The sequence below is a fragment of the Cryptomeria japonica genome, chromosome 10 (genome assembly GCF_030272615.1).
Source record: "Cryptomeria japonica chromosome 10, Sugi_1.0, whole genome shotgun sequence".
Taxonomy (NCBI): domain Eukaryota; kingdom Viridiplantae; phylum Streptophyta; class Pinopsida; order Cupressales; family Cupressaceae; genus Cryptomeria; species Cryptomeria japonica.
In genome coordinates, this window is record NC_081414.1 from 118,135,668 (window position 1) to 118,152,916 (window position 17,249).

General features: G+C 38.1%; 1 protein-coding gene across 2 annotated transcripts in view; it reads right to left on the reverse strand.

Annotated features, from left to right (window-relative positions):
- Nucleotides 1–641: 641 nt before the first annotated feature.
- LOC131072617 (PHD finger protein ING2) overlaps nt 642–17,249 on the reverse strand; it is a 42,909-nt gene continuing 26,301 nt past the window's right edge. For both annotated transcript variants that reach the window (XM_058008839.2, XM_058008838.2), the window contains exons 4-7: nt 1,694–1,757; nt 1,206–1,459; nt 983–1,021; nt 642–886 (exon numbers count right to left, since the gene is read on the reverse strand). In XM_058008839.2, coding sequence (XP_057864822.1) covers nt 758–886; nt 983–1,021; nt 1,206–1,459; nt 1,694–1,757 — 486 coding nt within the window. In that variant the 3' untranslated portion in view covers nt 642–757. The remainder of the gene's footprint in view (nt 887–982; nt 1,022–1,205; nt 1,460–1,693; nt 1,758–17,249) is intronic.

Sequence of the window (17,249 nt, forward strand, 5' to 3'; positions counted from 1 at the left end):
CATAAAAAAATAATACACTGGATTGTTATATAACTGCCCTGAATTAGTTTTCAGATCCAATATGTCTAATTAATACATTATGCTCTGATTATCCAAAATGGTCTAAAAGCATTTAGAGAATGTCAAAAAGTGCCTAGCAAATAGGCCCATTAAGTAAAAACGTTCAGCATAAATTTGTGACTTTGTAAGCAAGGCCTAAGTGAATCATTAAACATTCTGATAATATTCAATAAAGATGTAAATCAAAAGTAATAATTCCCCAATTATTCCATAAAAAGTAACCCAGCAATGTGCAGTCCAGCATATAAAATTATGTTCTATAAAAGAGTATTGGATAAATATTTAATAGATTGCGGCAGCCAAATGCCAGATACAAGGTTCTTTGCCGATCAAAATATATCTGATTTTTATTAGATCAGGAATTTCCCATAATTATTTTTTGTATTTGTTAAAGAAACACTACTTATTGGGGTATTTTTCTGCAGTTCTTTTACCAAAACTAACACAGTTGTTTCGAAAAGCTTTTTATATAACATCTATGGTCTCACCATTTTGAAAGACTCAAAATGTCAGCAAAAACGTTGAGATTTCAACCTGCAGCAGCTTTGAAAAAGGATACTTTCCTTAAATCCAGAGACAGGTAGAATAATTTGACTCTTGCATTACTTAAAACAAGGATATATTATGTACATAACTTCACTGCCATTTGAGGTTCTAAAATCATCTGTAGTTTTAATGTAAATTATATCCATTTCTATCATATAGAAGGGTCTGAAACACCCTTCCGTGGCAGCATTTTGCACGTTGGACAATACCACTTCCCCTTAAAGCGTGTCTCTGAGGTTAAACCAACACATGCATAATGAAACCATTCTCCACCTTCACACTTTATAGAACCACATTTCAGTAAATGAGCATCCTAGTGCAAAAGTTAAATCAAACCATTAAAGAAAATTAAATTAAATTTATGATAGCTACTCACGTTCTCATTATCACAGGCAATCATATCTCCAAAAGAAACCTGGAATGAAATTTACTACAATGTGAACTAGTCAGCATTTACTTTTGGAAAGAAAATGATAAGAAGTTTCGAGATGCAGAAAAACAAATGAAATTACAAAGTAAATAAATAAATAAAAATATTCAAATTATGATGTAAAAAAGTACTATTTTCAGATACAAACTAAGTTGGATGCAAAACATGCCTCATGACAGACACAATATGTAGGTTCATTGGGATCATTGGGCTGATCTACATCAACAGGAGCAGGAATGGTCCTCCTGTGACTACCTGGAGGAGGCATGAGCTCGAAATCCCTATCTCGGTCCTTTTCCCAGTCTCTTTCAGCTTTTAGTTCAAGCTTCCTAGTTTGCGTTGTAAAGAAATAACTTTTCTTTCTTTCTTCCCTTGAGCTAATTAGTGGAAGAATTGCAGGCTCATCAGGGCCTATTTTCCCTTCTGTTCGTATTCAGGTCGAACGATTACAACCATATAATAAGCATTTAACATTTGAGCAGTAAAACTCCTAATCTAAAAATATAATGCTATCACACATAAAAATTCAATTATGTATACATCTATTAATGCCTCATGAAATCTCACTCCTTTACTCATCACTGAAGAAATTATCCATATTTTTCTTCATGTACAAATTTAAAACAGCGTGCATAGTTCACAGTCTACTCATATTACCTTGCTTTAGGTCCTCTGCAAACTGAAGCAAGTCCTCATCAAGTCTTTTCATATGGTTTTCTAACTGCAAGAAGTGACCAATTATTCCACATAAAATGTTGACCAATAACCAATAGGTAAGCTTTTTAGAAACAAGCACACCTATCAAAAAAAAAATCAATCCAAAACTAGATTATCCTAAGAAGATGCATGGACAGATAACATTGCTTAATCACTCCCTAATGGTTGTTTAAAAATTTATTTGGAGTCTGGATTCCAAAACAAACCTCAAATTTAATTTCTCAGAAATTGCTTACAAGCTTTTAATTTGACTCATGTTCATTAACTATTATCCAATGAAGTATATTTATGATTACGTAAGCCCAATAAACCATTATAAGCTAGCCATAATTGACAAATATAAACATGCACATAAACTGTAAAGTTTTATTTTTTTCATGAGAAGAAAATTTACACAAGTCCTTTTTTCTCCTGTTCTGCAGGCTAAGCTATAGAGAGTAAAACAACATATGTCTTGTTTAAAAATTACCAAAATTGAGTGCCAGCGGTTAACTTGTCCATAAATATATTTTAGCAATCAAAGAGAGGGATACACACAAAAGGTGTAAAAATGAAGTGCTGACAATTATTCCTTTATTTGAAAGCTCATCTGGAATTAATTAAAATAACCTGTCTTAACTTTAACACTTCTGAATTCCATTGAAACCTCCAAAAAAATCCTATAACCTGTTAAGTGTCAGGATCCTTTTACCTACAAAATATTAACAAAACGATAGCATGCAAAAACTTCACTATGTTCAGAAATAGGTACAATTATATTTATATTGATAACAAGAATCACAGGTTTCTTTGAGGTAGCAACCTCCTTGAGAGGAAATCTCTTTACAAAATATGATTCCAGGATAATATTTGCTTTACTACAACCTCGATATAAAGCCCTTACAAAGAATGGCATACAAGGTACAATCAATGTGGGATAAATCCACTCAATCTAATGACCCAAGTACTAGACCAAGACAATCTCAAGTACTACTACATAAAGAGCAAGATGGAGCCAAAAAGGATAAGCATGTAGCTAAAGGTAAGGATATTTATACTTGCAACCAAATATTAAATTTATCCCTACTTGCATATGTAAGTCCTCAATTGGATGTTGGATTTCAAAGCCTCTAGTATTGTGATGTCTCTTGAAGTTATGAATAAGTTGGGTTTACACATTTCAAAATGTTATAGTAAATACTTTGACATAGATCCTCAACAGGTAAATGTTATAGGTATTATTTAAGATGGAGAGGTCTGGCTTGCTACATGCCCAATAAAATCTTTCTTGATGGTTATAATTATTGTTGATTGCCCTGCTAGTTGGGGTATATTGTCTAGAAAATGGGTGGTATTCATCGGTAACAGTATTCAAATGTATCTATCCTATGTCACCATCCCTCTATGTGACGAAAAAAACAAGTTACATCAGGAGAAGAGGATGATGCAAAGTTGCAAACTACTGAAGATCCTAACAGGGCTACAAATGAGGCATTATATTTAGAGGCTGGCCCTGATAAATTCATTAAATATTGAGATGATCCAAGGCACTACACATGTAGCCTTGCTAACTGCCCTAATCCCATTAGTAATGGAAACAAATTATGGACTATGTTATTTAATGGTATGTACTCAAGAGATGGATTAGGTGCAGATGTTGTTCTAGTCTAGCATAGCAATGAAAATCTTAAGTTCTCTTTCAAACTATGTTTCCATTGTACTAATAACATTGAAAAATATAAAGCTCTCATGTTGGGTTTGAATATTGCACACAAGTATGGGGTAATATGTCTGATGATCCTAGATGATTCAAAGTTGGTTTTCAACTTTTCCCTCAAGTAAAACTGTGCCACTATGCAATTTGGGACACCCTGGAGTTTTTGTAGCAGTTGGAATTGACTGAATTGACAAATTAGAAAATGCCATCACATTAATTTTTTGGCAGTTGCAACATTCAAATTTAATGTGCAGTTGCCTTCTCCACATTGCCTTTAATGTAGAAGAGGCTGGCTTGGGAACTGATGCTATGCGCAAAATGTACTACATTGGAAAGAAATTAAAGCCCATAGAAAAGCAGTTGCTTGCTGAAAAAAATTAAGGGATGCTTTGCTTGGTCATACGATGAGCTCAAAGCATATAAAGGGGACTTGTTCCAACACATTATACCCCTGCAACCTGATACAAAACCTTTCTGGCAGAAGCTAAGACCTATTAATCCCACATTAGTCCTTCAAATACATAAGGAATTGATGAAGTTAGTGGTATCATTAGGTCAATTAGGCATTCCTCATGGGTGTCTAGTTTAGTGTCAGTGAGAAAAAAGAATGGAGACATCATATTATGTGTAGATTTCAGAAACTTGAATATCATGTCTCTTAAGGATAATTAGTAGCATTATCATTTGCCAAGCATGGATCATTTGTTGCAAAGGTTGCCAATTCCAAACTGATGTCTATGATTATGGATTCTCCGATTATAATCAAGTGGTAGTCAAGTAATCAAAGGAGCATAAGACAACCTTTACAACTCATTGAGGTGCCTATGTCTATGAAACAATGCCATTTGGATTGAAGAATGGATGTAGATTTTGCGGTACTTATTGATGAAATCTTGGTAGTTTACTAGGATGGCAGCCCTGCATACTTTAAAAATAGGTCTGACCATTGCAAACATCTAGATAAATATTCAAAAGGTGCCTTTAATATTGTATTTCACTAAATCGTAAGAAGAATGTATTTGGTGTTGAGGAGGGTAAATTGTTGGGGCACATTGCATCAGATTTTACATAGATCCTAATAGAGTGAAAGCTATTGACCTTATTCCTCAAGCCAAAACTATCAAGGGTGCACAATCCTTCTTTGGACAGATAAACTTTGTGAGAAGGTTTATCCCCAACTTTACAAAGAAAACCAGAGCATTTCCAAAATGCTAAAGAAGAAACAGTGAATCATGTGGAGCAAGGAACTAGCTGATGCATTCGTGAAATTAAGGAAGCACTAGAGCAAGCACTGGTCTTGGCAAGTCTAGATTACTTCAGACCTTCCCAGCTTTTCTCCTTTGTTTCAATTTACACCATTGTTGGTGTGTTGCTTCAAAAGAACAAGGATGGTCAATAACAGCCCATTGCCTTCTTTAACAAGACCTTACAAGGTGCAAAAGTAAAGTACTCAGCTATGAAAAACATGTATACACACTTGTCAAGGCAGTCAAGAACTTCAGATCATATCTCATGGATTCAGAAATTGTTGCCAGATCATATCTCATGGATTCAGGAAAAAGATGCAAGTGGATCAACAAAATTCGGGAGTACAATTTGGAAGTGTAGACAATGAAGCTAGTTCAAGGAGAAGGCCTAGTGAAGCTTATCACATAAGCAAACCTAAATGCAATGGGGGTATATGAAGTTAATGTTGACCTTGATGTTTTCCCTTGTAATTTAAAAGACAACCCATGGTATACGGAGGTGGTAGTTTATTTATTAAAACATGAACTGCCCTTCCAAAATGACTCGAAATCAGTATAGAACACTTAAATTGCAATCACAAGTGTATGTGTTGATTCTAGCTGAATATATAGAGAAATCGAGATGGGCTACTTCTCAAGTGTTTGGATCAAAAGCAATCCCTCCGAGAAATAAATGAATGCCACCAAGATATTTGCGGTGGGCATTTCATGGCCAAGACCACCACACAATATTTTAAGAACAAGTTATTGGTGGCCAACATTATTCAAATATGTGGCACTTAGAGTGAGGAGGCGTAACACCTACCAAAGATTTGTAGGGAAAATAAAAATAATTCAAGCGCACTTTTTCTTACATCCATTCAATTGAAGCTCCTTTCTTGCAATGAGGCACAGATTTCATAATGGAAATAGTGAAGAGGTCAACTAATGTCTACAGATGGATACTTGAAACGACCAACTATCACCAAAGGAGTAGAAGTGATGCCACAAGGAATGTGACTTCCAAGGTGGTAGTTGATTTCCTTTTGAATAATGTAATAATAATGAGGTTTTGTGTGCTGATGTGGATAGTAGTTAATAATTCCCTCTGCTCATCTTCTTGCGGTGTTTGATATGTTTTTCACACCCATCTACCATTCAATGCCCTTTGCTGCCACTTGGATGCCTAGTATTCAAACCATGTTCAAAATGTTTACCTACCTTACCATCCATTATTCATCCTTACCTACCATGGCTTGTGCTTCAAGTTCACAGGTTATTTCAAATATTTTAGCTCCTACAGCCTACCTAGTTGGCAGTTGGCTATATCTTCACCATTTGATGGTATGTACCTAATCTTCCTCGGGACTTGACATGCTGCAAGGTATGGATTGGCTGTTCATCTTGAGCCCCATGTGGCGGCAAGTTTAATGCTGGTTAAGTGGCGGATGAGCCAAAAGTGGTTTCCTGTGTGGTTTCCTAGTTTCTCTTTTGCCCTGGGGTGTTCTAGTGATCCACATTCATGATGGAATTTGTCTAAATCTCATTGGCAATAATGAGATGATTGAAATGTAAAAAATTTCCCTTCAATGTGTGAACCCAAGTTCTTTAAATGCACAATTTAGCACTAGAAAAATGGTTGGTTGGTTGACATGATTGCAAAAAATAACAGAGAAGAGGAAGTGTATAGCCTGCCTAAGTGTTGTGACCATTTCACACATCGCCCCATTTAAATGGGGACCCCCCTCTTTTTGCTCGTTTTTGCTCGCCTTTCGCTTTGCTTTTTAGGGTTTTGGTTTAGTTTGTCAGTTGTCTGGATTTAGGGCCAAGCCTTAGGGTTTCTGTTACTGCGTTTTGGGGCCAGAGTCCAGTCAATCTTGAGAGTTTTTCGAGCTTCCTTTCGTAGGGTGCAATTTTGAATAAAGTGAATTCGCCAGTGGCTAAGTGAGTTGGTCTATTTTCAATTGGAATTTTGAATGAAGAGTCTAAATTTGTCTAAGTGTGAATGATGAAATTGCGAATTTTGTCCAATTGAGTGATTTTGACCAAATTTTGAAAATTTTGATATTTGATCCCGGGCATTGGAAAGGTCTTGTTTTTGCCTTGTGAAGTGATTGTAATCCCGAAATCATGATATTTTGGCCTGTAGGAGCAAAATCGCTCCTGTCCCTCAGTGAAGGACCGGAGCTCGTTTTCAAAAATCTTACTGTCCCTGCAGGATCAAGATGATGTTTCGAGTGGAAGTGGTAAAGGGAGGCATGATCTTTCCGTTGAATATAATTTGAAGAATTTCATGAGCACGGAAATGCCACAGGGGTGAAAATCGCTCCTGTCCCTCAGTGGAGGACCGGAGCTTAAAATCAAACATTGCCTTGTCCTTGCAGGATTTAAGCAACTTGACGATTTGAAAAGATCAAAGAAGATATGTTTTATCAATTGAATATAACTTGAAGTGCCTTCGTGAAGGAAAACGGACCAAAAATGCAAAGTTCGCTCCTGTCCCTCAGTCAAGGACCAGGGCGAAATTCAGTGTAGCTCCCGTGCCTCTCCTAGGGACCAGAGCGAAATTCTTCATAGGGCAAAATTCAGGCAAAAGCAAGCAAGTTTTGAGTTTGAAGGCAAGAAAGGAGGGTGAAATGAACCCGTTGAATACAAATTGAAGATTACAAGACATCAATAGGAGACTCAAATTGGCCTAGGCGCTCCTGTCCCTCACCAAGGGACCAGAGCGATTTTGCCTTAGGTCAATTTCTCGCCAAGTTTGAATGAACTCCAAGCCATGGACGAATGAAGGGATGCACAACAAGATCGTTGAAGATAAATTTTGGGGTTGGCAAAGTGTAATTGAGCTTGCACACGAAAATTCGCTCCTGTCCCTCAGCCAGGGACCAGGGCGAAATGATGATTATCTTGCCTTCCACTCAAGTTCAAACCACTCCAAGTCAGGATGCATGGAGGCAAGGACGTTTTGAAGCGTCTCGACGAAGGACAAAGTTACAAGGACCGCTAAAATTGAAAGAATTGCACCAAATGCCCAAATTCGCTCCTGTCCCTCAGTCAGGGACCAGAGCGAAATTTCTATGAGGGCCTAGGTTTTGAGGGTTTATCAAGTTTTAAGTGTCCAGGAGGGATCAAAGGACCTCATTCTACATGGTGAAAGTGATTGCAAGTTGATACAAACAAGGTTGAGCCCAGGATGCTCAAATTCGCTCCTGTCCCTCAGTCAGGGACCAGGGCGATATTTACCATATTGGCCAAATCCTTCAAAAAACACGCCAATTCAAGGACGTACAAGGTTACACAGGGGCCAAGGTGTCTTAAGAAGATGATATGCAAAGAAATTGAACGTCGAAAGGAGATCAATTGGGCCAAGGAGACAACATCGCTCCTGTCCCTCAATCAGGGACCAGGGCGATAATCCTCCAAGCATCAAAGTGCCTTGTTAACGACAAGTAGAACAAGCATGGAACGAAAGGATAACGTTGTTTCTTCCTCATGATGAAATTTGGTGATCATAGAAGCTAAGATCAAGGAGAAAACACCAAGATCGCTCCTGTCCCTCACCAAGGGACCAAGGCGATGATGGCCACAAGAGGCATTCATTTACGAAACCAAGTGAATCAAGTTCGAAATTCCTTGCAAATATGCCAGTTTCAACGTGAAGATGATGGTTTTGAACGTCAAAAGCACAAGAATCAAGGTCAAAAGGATAATTCGCTCCTGTCCCTCTCCCAGGGACCAGAGCGATGGGGTTTGTATCTTTCCCTCCTCCAATTTTTGGCGCTAAAACAATTTTTTAAATTTTATTAAATGCTAGAAAAAATCGATAAATCAATTGATAGCATTTAAAAATTGCGCATAAGCATTAATTAATTAATTTTTGCCTATTTAAAAATCAAATTAATTAAAGAACGATGGCATTTAATTAATTAATTATTATTTTAAATAATAAAATGGGGCGCTTGGTGTTTATTTGTTTATTTTACAAAAGTCGGCCTTTAAATTTATTTAAAAAATCATTTTAAATTTCTTTATTTTGGCAAAGTCGGCCTAGAGGTAAATGAGAGGTGAGCGCTTATAAAAGGAGGGTGAAAATTTTCATTTTCACATTATCATTTTATCATCTTCCATATGCGATTTTGGAGAAGTGCGATTGGTATTTAAGTGGAGCGAATTTCCATTCCAAGGAAGGCGCAAACATCATCAAGGGAGTGCGAACTTGAAGTTTCAAGTGAGGCGAACTTGCCAAAGATATTAAAGATCACGTCAAAGGCATCCCAAGGGTGGCGAAGTTGATAGCTTGAGAGAGATCACGTTGAAGTCACCAAATTTCGATTGTTGCCTAGGCGAATTTTCTTGTTTTGCATTTTAGAGTTAAGCTCTCAAGTGAGGTATGGCGATGTGATCCCTTGTTTTAAATTTTGAATTTTGATCGTCATAGCTTCAAATTTTGAATTTTGAAAATTTTGAATTCCAGTAGCTCAATCATTTTTAGGAAATGATAACTCAAGGACTTATCATGAAGTTTCCTAAAATTAATCTAATCTATGTTATGCATTGCAATATCTAGTTACTTATTATGAAATGTTGTGTAGGTATGGCGACCCCGAAGGCGGGAGCATCCACCAGTCGTCCAGCTCTCATGAAGGAAGATCAAAAGACCGAAGAGGTGGAGACCAAGATCGTGTCTAAATGGAGCAACATTGGAGATACCAACTTGGGCAACTTCAGCACAAAGAAGTTTCGAGAGGTCCCTTACATTGGCAAGCCATCACCTGTCGCCCGGAGGATAATTGAAAGTGGCATCATTAAGGCGGCCGGCTTCCCTCCAGCAGTACAGTGCCATGAGTTGATGATCGAGTGTGCTCGTCATTATGATCCCCAGTCCAGAACGATCGTGTCCAAGGAAGGAAACACTTTGGCGTATCTTTCAGAGGAAGCTATAAGTGAGGCTTTCCATCTTCCAGAGCACAGAGATATGATTTACAAGAGCATAGAAGGAGCCAGGTCCATGTACGAAGATGATCCAGATGCTTGCCTAAGCATCATCAACAAGAACTGGTTACTCAAGAGTCGTCCTCGCCTGAGCAAGGTACCGAACACACCAGATAGGATTGATTTCCAGGAGGAGTACAGAGATTTGATTACAATGCTCAACCGAGTCACAGGTGCACCTCAAGCTTTTTATTTTGAAAAATGGATGTTCTACTTCATCCAGGTGATAGTTCAGGGAAAAGGAACAATTCATTGGGCTAGAATGATTAGCCATTGCTTGGACGTACAGTTGAGGAGACTCAAGGCTACCAAGTCCTTCCACATGAGTTCATACGTCATCTATGCCTTGATCAGGAGCTTCGAGTACGCAGGACTACCTCACAGAGGAGTGATTGGAAGAGGACCCGGCGAGGTCAGGGTTTGTGATTCCTATGTTCACTTGCATCATCCGCCAGGAAGCAACTACAAGTTAGTTAATGATACCTTCACTATGAACATCACAAGGACGTTGCAAGGCGGGATTCACAATAGATTATCTCAGGATGCGCAGGAACTAGTAAAGAGGTACGGTGCTTGGTTTATCCAATTTCCGAAGTTTACTTATATCAGAGTTCATGGATGTCCTTCACCTCCATACATGTTGCCGAGATATCCGACAGACAGAATAGTGTTACTTGAGGTAACAAGACAGTTGGCAGCTTATGCGAAGGCATTCAGACACAGACATGGAAATGGAGTTCCGATACCTATCATATTGGGCAATTCGGTTGAGGTATGTCCTAATGCTTTAGCCATGGATGACGCAGAGAAGGAGTTAGCTTTGTATTCTTTTTCATTCTTTGCTTTGAGGGAAAGATTTGATCCACATGGATATATAGAGGAGACAGTCGGTAGGAAGTTTAAGCATGAGTTTCAGATAGAAGATTTTATGATGAATCTCTTGGATGATCTTGAAGTGAAAAGAAAGATGCATTCTAGGTTGCCTTCGGATTTCATCAGGAAATGCAAGATTTACAGAGTGGCCGACCAAGCACAGGACAGTGGCAGACATCTCCAGTCATCCTATGATCGAGAAAGCAAATCAGTAAGGTTAGATTGGAATGAGCCCGAGGTTGTGGATCTAGATACTTTGATGGCTCCAGTCTTGTCTTGTACTCGCAGATGGGTTGATGTGCAGCATCAGAATTTGAGAGAGCAAGGCATAGCTATGACTTTCACTTTGGAAGAGAAACCAGCCGAAGGTGGAGCTAGTGTAAGCGAAGGTAATCCTAATCCCAGAAATGCAAATGAAGGCAACCTTCGAAGTGCAAGTGAAGGCGATCTCCATCCAAGAGGCTCGAAGAGGAAAGAGAGACCAGGAAAGAGAGAATCTTCCAAGAAGAAACAAGAGGCCAGCCGAGATCGTTCATCCGGTACATCTTCTCGACAAGAGAAAAGGACACTTGAAGTGGAAGAGTCTATGGAGTCGATGGTTCAGAATGATAAAGAAGGACAGGTACCTCAAGGGTCACCAAGTGGATCTCTCCAAGATTATGAGTTACATGAAGACAAGAATAATGACGAAGTAACATCTCCTCACAGAGAAGAAGAAATATTGCATAAGGAAATACAGGTCAAAGAGACAAGATCAGCCATCCCAGATTGGTTGAAGGAAAGATTAACGAAGGTGATTGTGATCGAGGACGAAGACAATGTGATTGATTTAGAGAGCCTTGTTGGACATTCCCAAGAAGTGACAGAGAAGAGAAAGGCTACCAAGATGTCCAAGATGATTAGAGATGAGACTGGATCCAGAAAATTACAGATAGCTACACCGTCCGTGGACAAGTACGAAGGTGAGATCCTAGCAGAGGAATATGATATAGAGACATTTGAGCTAGGTCCATCCACAGCCGAGCAGACACTAGATGATGCCACAAATTCCTTTGAGGCATTGAAGGACAAGCTTAGAGAAGAAATGGAGAAGAATAGGAAGCTTGAGAGAGAGGTCGGTGCATGGAGAACATATTTCAGCCATCTCAATCAGCCTTTAGGACGTCAGGATCCAGCAAGATCACCCATACAGGCACTTCCCCTTCAATCAATTGGTGAGGCAGAGAGATTCAGGAGTATGGTCCAGCGTATAAGTACTTGGATGGACAAATCTCACACAGTTGCCGTAGAATTTACAACAAGGATGATGAAGACTATTCATAGAGCTATTCAGGTTCTTGAGATCATCCATAACTTGATGATAACAGTGGCCGCTTTTGCTCATACCAAGGATGTTATCATTCCTGTCTTGAAAGTAATTAGACAAACATCGAGGAAGGTCTTAGCGCAGGAAAAGATTATGGATGGAGGACCTCACAGTTTACTTCAGTGGTCAACCTTACTCCAGATGAAGGAAGTTCTCTTCGAGGACATCAGTACTAGATGCAGTCATGTTGAGGAGGTGATCAACCCGATCCAGGACAGAGTATTTGAGGTACTACGTACCATTCTTGGCAGGAGGATCGAAGTTGAGACAGATGTGGATTTGCAGGAATTGGAGGATAGGATCAAGGTCATCTTTTGCAAGGACGCCAATATCACAGATGAGCAACAGGACCAGATGTTTGCTACCATGCTCCTGATTGAAAAGACTAAAGAACTTGAGCTTACATGGGACGCAGCTCTTCTAGATGCATTTGATCAGGTCATCCACTTGGAAGAAAGAATGAAGAATCTTCCCGAGATTCCAATTGCTGAGATTGAAGGAATCGTATCAAGATTCATTGCATATGCTAAAAAGGAGCATTGGAAAGGGAATAAGATTCTAGATGAGAGGTTGTTATAGATGACATGGCACCTTAATTGTCATTGGTCTATGTCTCCTAGATTTTCGTGCCAAATTTAATAATTGGCTATGCATTTAATGTTGTGCAATAAAAGGGGAACTTTTGTAATAAAACCCTAATTAGGGTTTAGGTGTCATGATCTTGACCGTTGATCTGCTTTTGATCTGGACCATTCATTGTAATTGAGGATGCTATTTATACCCTCATTTCATTTCATTTTCATAATTAGATGTGAGAAGAAGATTAGATTATTGATGTATTAGAGAGATTAGAGTTTAGAAGCAATTTACTTTTGTAGCAAGATTGAGTTTTGAGGAAGGAATTCAAACAATTGTTGTACATGATGACTTTGGAATCAATGAAATATTGAAGTTATGGTGTTTTGTTGCAATTCTCTTGGTTATCTTCATGGTTGTTCATTTTTCTTGAAACATTCTCAATCAAAGTAGTGTGTTAAGACAAAGGACAAAGTGTTGGACTTGATCTTTGGTAGGATTCGCTTTCCAAACCACTAGCTTCTTGCTGATTGTAGGAACATCTTGCGTGGTCGACTGGAGATATTGGAATCACTCAAACCTTCAATCATTGTTGTATCTTGGATATGTACCTTCATGGTAGTGTCTTTGATCTTTGATGTGTTGAAAATCATTTGTTAGCTTAGAAGATCGCATCAATTTCAATTGAGTTGTTAATTTATGGCAAAATTGAAATTGGTAGAATCTTGCCAAGTCTTGTCCACATGAAGTCATTCTTAGGGTTAGATTAGATTAGACCTCTTGCAAACCCTATCCCTTTTGTTATTTTTGAAAAGCTTGTTTAGTTTAGCAAAATCTTCGGCAACGTAAGGCCCCTTGAGGACACAGCAAATCACAACGACCACTGGTGCTTATCCACACGTAGAGACCCTACTTACAAGAACATTGGAGTCATCCTAACTGATCCTTCTTGCGAAATCTTCAGCAGTTAGCGACTTTATTCAAGAGAGTATAAGATGCCTTTGGGTATTTTATTCTGTGTATGATTGTGTACAAAATACACGTCAACACTAAGCTATCTATATTGAAATTTGAGAGAGAGAACATAGTGAATGTACAATTCTGGTCTTCATTATTTCATTGTAATACAGCTCTATGACTATCCAGAGGATAAAGCGCAATCTTTCAATGTTTGAACATAGCCATGAATATTTTGTATGCTTTTAATAGCCTAACAAACTATCTTAATCACATTTACTAATTTAAGTGTTGCTTTTTAATTGGTTTGCCTTTTTAGAGGTCACTAAATTCCTTGTAAACAATTTTATTAAGCTATCTTTTCAAAGTAATACAAGGAGTGTATGGATCTATTGATGGATGTGTAAGATATGGTCATGTAACTGATTTACAATGTCATCTATGACTATTTTCCATCTTTGCACCATATCCTAGCTTATGTGTGGATTTGTTAAACATTTTCCTTCATGTCATCTTCTTAAGGTGTCATGCAGCGGTTTGTGGCTGTAACAATAGGACCTAAAGAGCAATATTTGTAGAAAGATCAATTTGCCCTTTGTAATGCAAGTAGCTACCATCCCAAGAATATGTAGGCTATAGTTGTGGAATCATTTGTTATTTGTTGAAGAAGCAACTGAATTGTCAACGAAATGTTAGCTTGTGAGGCTTTACATAGAGGCCAATGTGCTGCAAATTTGTCCTCAGCTAATCTCATTAAGCTGAGAGCTTCCCTAAATGTGGCAATCTTAAACTCTTGGACTTCAGTACAAATACCATCTTTTAGCTAAGTTACCGGGTTCGGCTATACGGTTCGGGTACGTGGTTTGGATTCGGTTCGATTGTGAGTTCGCTCAGGGTTCCTCCATCTGCTTCTGTTGCATTGGGGTTTCCAAGAGCTCTGCAACTCTTGTATCGTTCCACTCTGCTTGACTGCGATGATACCCGAATTCATTAGTGACCTATATTATTTCATTTGCAGCAGCGGAAGGCATTTTCCTTGGCCACAGCCTCTATTCATTGTTGCCGGAAGCCTATTCATACTTGCAGGCTTCAAATATTATAAATGTTTTGTATGCAGTCATTTTCGGTCAAATGCAAGTAGTCTTATAATATATAATAATTAATATTATATAATATAATAGAATATATATATATTGTTTTTGTACTAACGAACCCAAAATGAACCCAAACTCCTTTTCAAAATTTTGTCATACCGGCGAACTGGGTTCTTGAACCCGAACCGGTGCCCGAACCCGAACTGGCAACTTAGTCTTTTAGACCACTGATAAAACTTTTGAAAAAACATTCATCAAGCTGGCTTTTCTCATTGTGTAATTTTTCGAACCACATTTGCTAGTTACAGACTGAATGTGTTTGGTGTAGTCTAATTAAGACCCTCATGAAGTATTGGTACACGCTTGGACCATATCAGCTAAGGACCTCCTTACAGAATTTTTCCTGGGTGAGAAAAGGATGTAATTTTCTAGCCATTATTACCATTAAATAGAAACATGTTCTAGGTGAAATGATGTGGAAGAGAGTTTTTAAATAGTGGGAATTTAATAGACTATAAAATACGACTCTATATAACCAATTCGCAAGGTCATCACCATAAAATTTTGGGAAGTCCAGTTTAGGTGTGTGTTGAGACCTGCCTAGATTTTGCAGGTTGGAAAAACCACTGTTTTCATTGTTGGGTGTTGTCCTATATTTGAATGCATATTTTGTTAAGATATGTGCATCAATGGTATCATATTTGACACTAAGGTTGTCCACCTTAAATTCAAGTTCATTTGACACTTTTATCTTGGATAAGCACTCCTATATAGTAGACTGCAAGTATTTGATTGCATCTGCCAATGTTTACAAACGCTTTGGTTGGTCCTATGCTGAATCATCTGCAGTCACCAACCAAATTGGACAGCTTGGATTATTGGAAGGTGCATCAGAGTTATATGTCAAAACAGTCTCGGCTTGATGAGAGGAACACAATCAGACAATTGTCGAATGGAAACCAATTGCCTGAGGATATCAAATGATGTATTGGAGAAATTTATTAAAATGATCAACTCAATGAGACAATCAGAACAAGACACTTGCCCAAACAAGGGAAAAAATTATAAATAATACCTTGTGGGTAAAATTTCCAAATATAATTTGTTAAATAATAAATTCCTTTCAATTTGAGATAAATTGGCACCAAAACTTTCTAATTGTTGAGCTATATAGGAATCAAACCCTAACATAAAGCCAAACCAGTTCAACATAAAGCCAAACCAGTTCTATATTCTGAATGGAAGAACCCACTGCAATCCTAAGCAAATCTATTCAACCTTGGTCAATTGAATAAAAAACAAGCAGATTAGTGCAGGACTACTTGGATCTCCCAATCTTTGCCCAATATGTCCACATTTGTTCACAGCTAGGGTTTAAAAGGGAAATTACTAGGCTTGGATGTATTTGGTCTACGCGCTCTGCTATATTAGTCTCTTTCATAGTTAATTAGCCCAAAGTGAGTCAAACCAATCAGAACTAAGCAGATTAGTGTAGCACTACTCAGATCTACCAATCTTTGCCCAATATGTCCAGATTTGTTCACAGCTAGGATTTAAAAGGGAAAACTACTAGGCTTGGGTGTTGTTGATGTGTGTTTTATGCACATATGAACACACAATAAAATACCAAGGTATCTTATCCTCTCTTGAACAAAGTCTCTCAAATGCTATGCTTTGCGATCAAATGAGACAACTCCAAGGTTACGAAATGTCAAGTCTTGACTCGTGGATAAGCTCAATGGTTGATGTGATATTGCTGGAATCACAAGGGGACTTACATTGGACATGAATGCTTGAATACTTGGGCGTTTGAACAATGCTGGAACTTGATCATCTGATATTGCAATCTTGTCATGCTCTCCTACACTAACTTGAATTTGAAAAAAAAGGACAAAAGGGAAAAGGTTTAGGAATTCTATTCTAAAGCCTAGAATGCAAGAAAAGGGTGAATGATTCAATGGAATCCTACTAGGCAAGGTCTCACCATCAAATCGAGCAGTTGACAAAAGCTTAGTGCAATCATCTAAGGTATATTTCAAAGATGTTAAAATCATTACCATCAAACATTGATACCATTCAAGGCAATGCATAACAATGGTCGTATAAAAATTGAAGTCCGCATAAAATTCAAGTTGATCACACAAGGCACACTTACAATCAGCAAGAGGCTAGTGGTATGGATTAGATGGATTCCACACAAATGCATTCAACAAATTTCTTCATTCAATCTAAAATACTTGAAAGCGAATTCTAATCTAACTTGGACACAATGAGAACAACAAATGCATGCAACACTTAAACAAAATCACCATCAATGGAACAATGACTTGTATTCAAATCTGTAGCATAGAATTGACAATTCTCAAAAATCTCTCCCTTACAAATGAGAGGTTTGTTACAACCACCATTACATTGGCCAATGAGAGATGAGGGTTAAGTAAGATAAATAATATTTGATGTAGTCCCATGTGTCACCTATTCCCTCCTTGAATGAACGTTGACTTGGTACCCTTTGATTGAACGAATGGTGTCTGGGAAGTCACCTCAATTTGGCTTGTAGATTTGATTAACTTATCCTTGAACATTCCTCATGATGCTTGGAATTCCTTGTGATACTTTGCATTTCATCCTCATGATATGGAATTCCTTGAACTGATTCCTCCTTAATATTCTTTGACTTTGAGATTCCTTGATGTAGTTCCGGATTTCATGA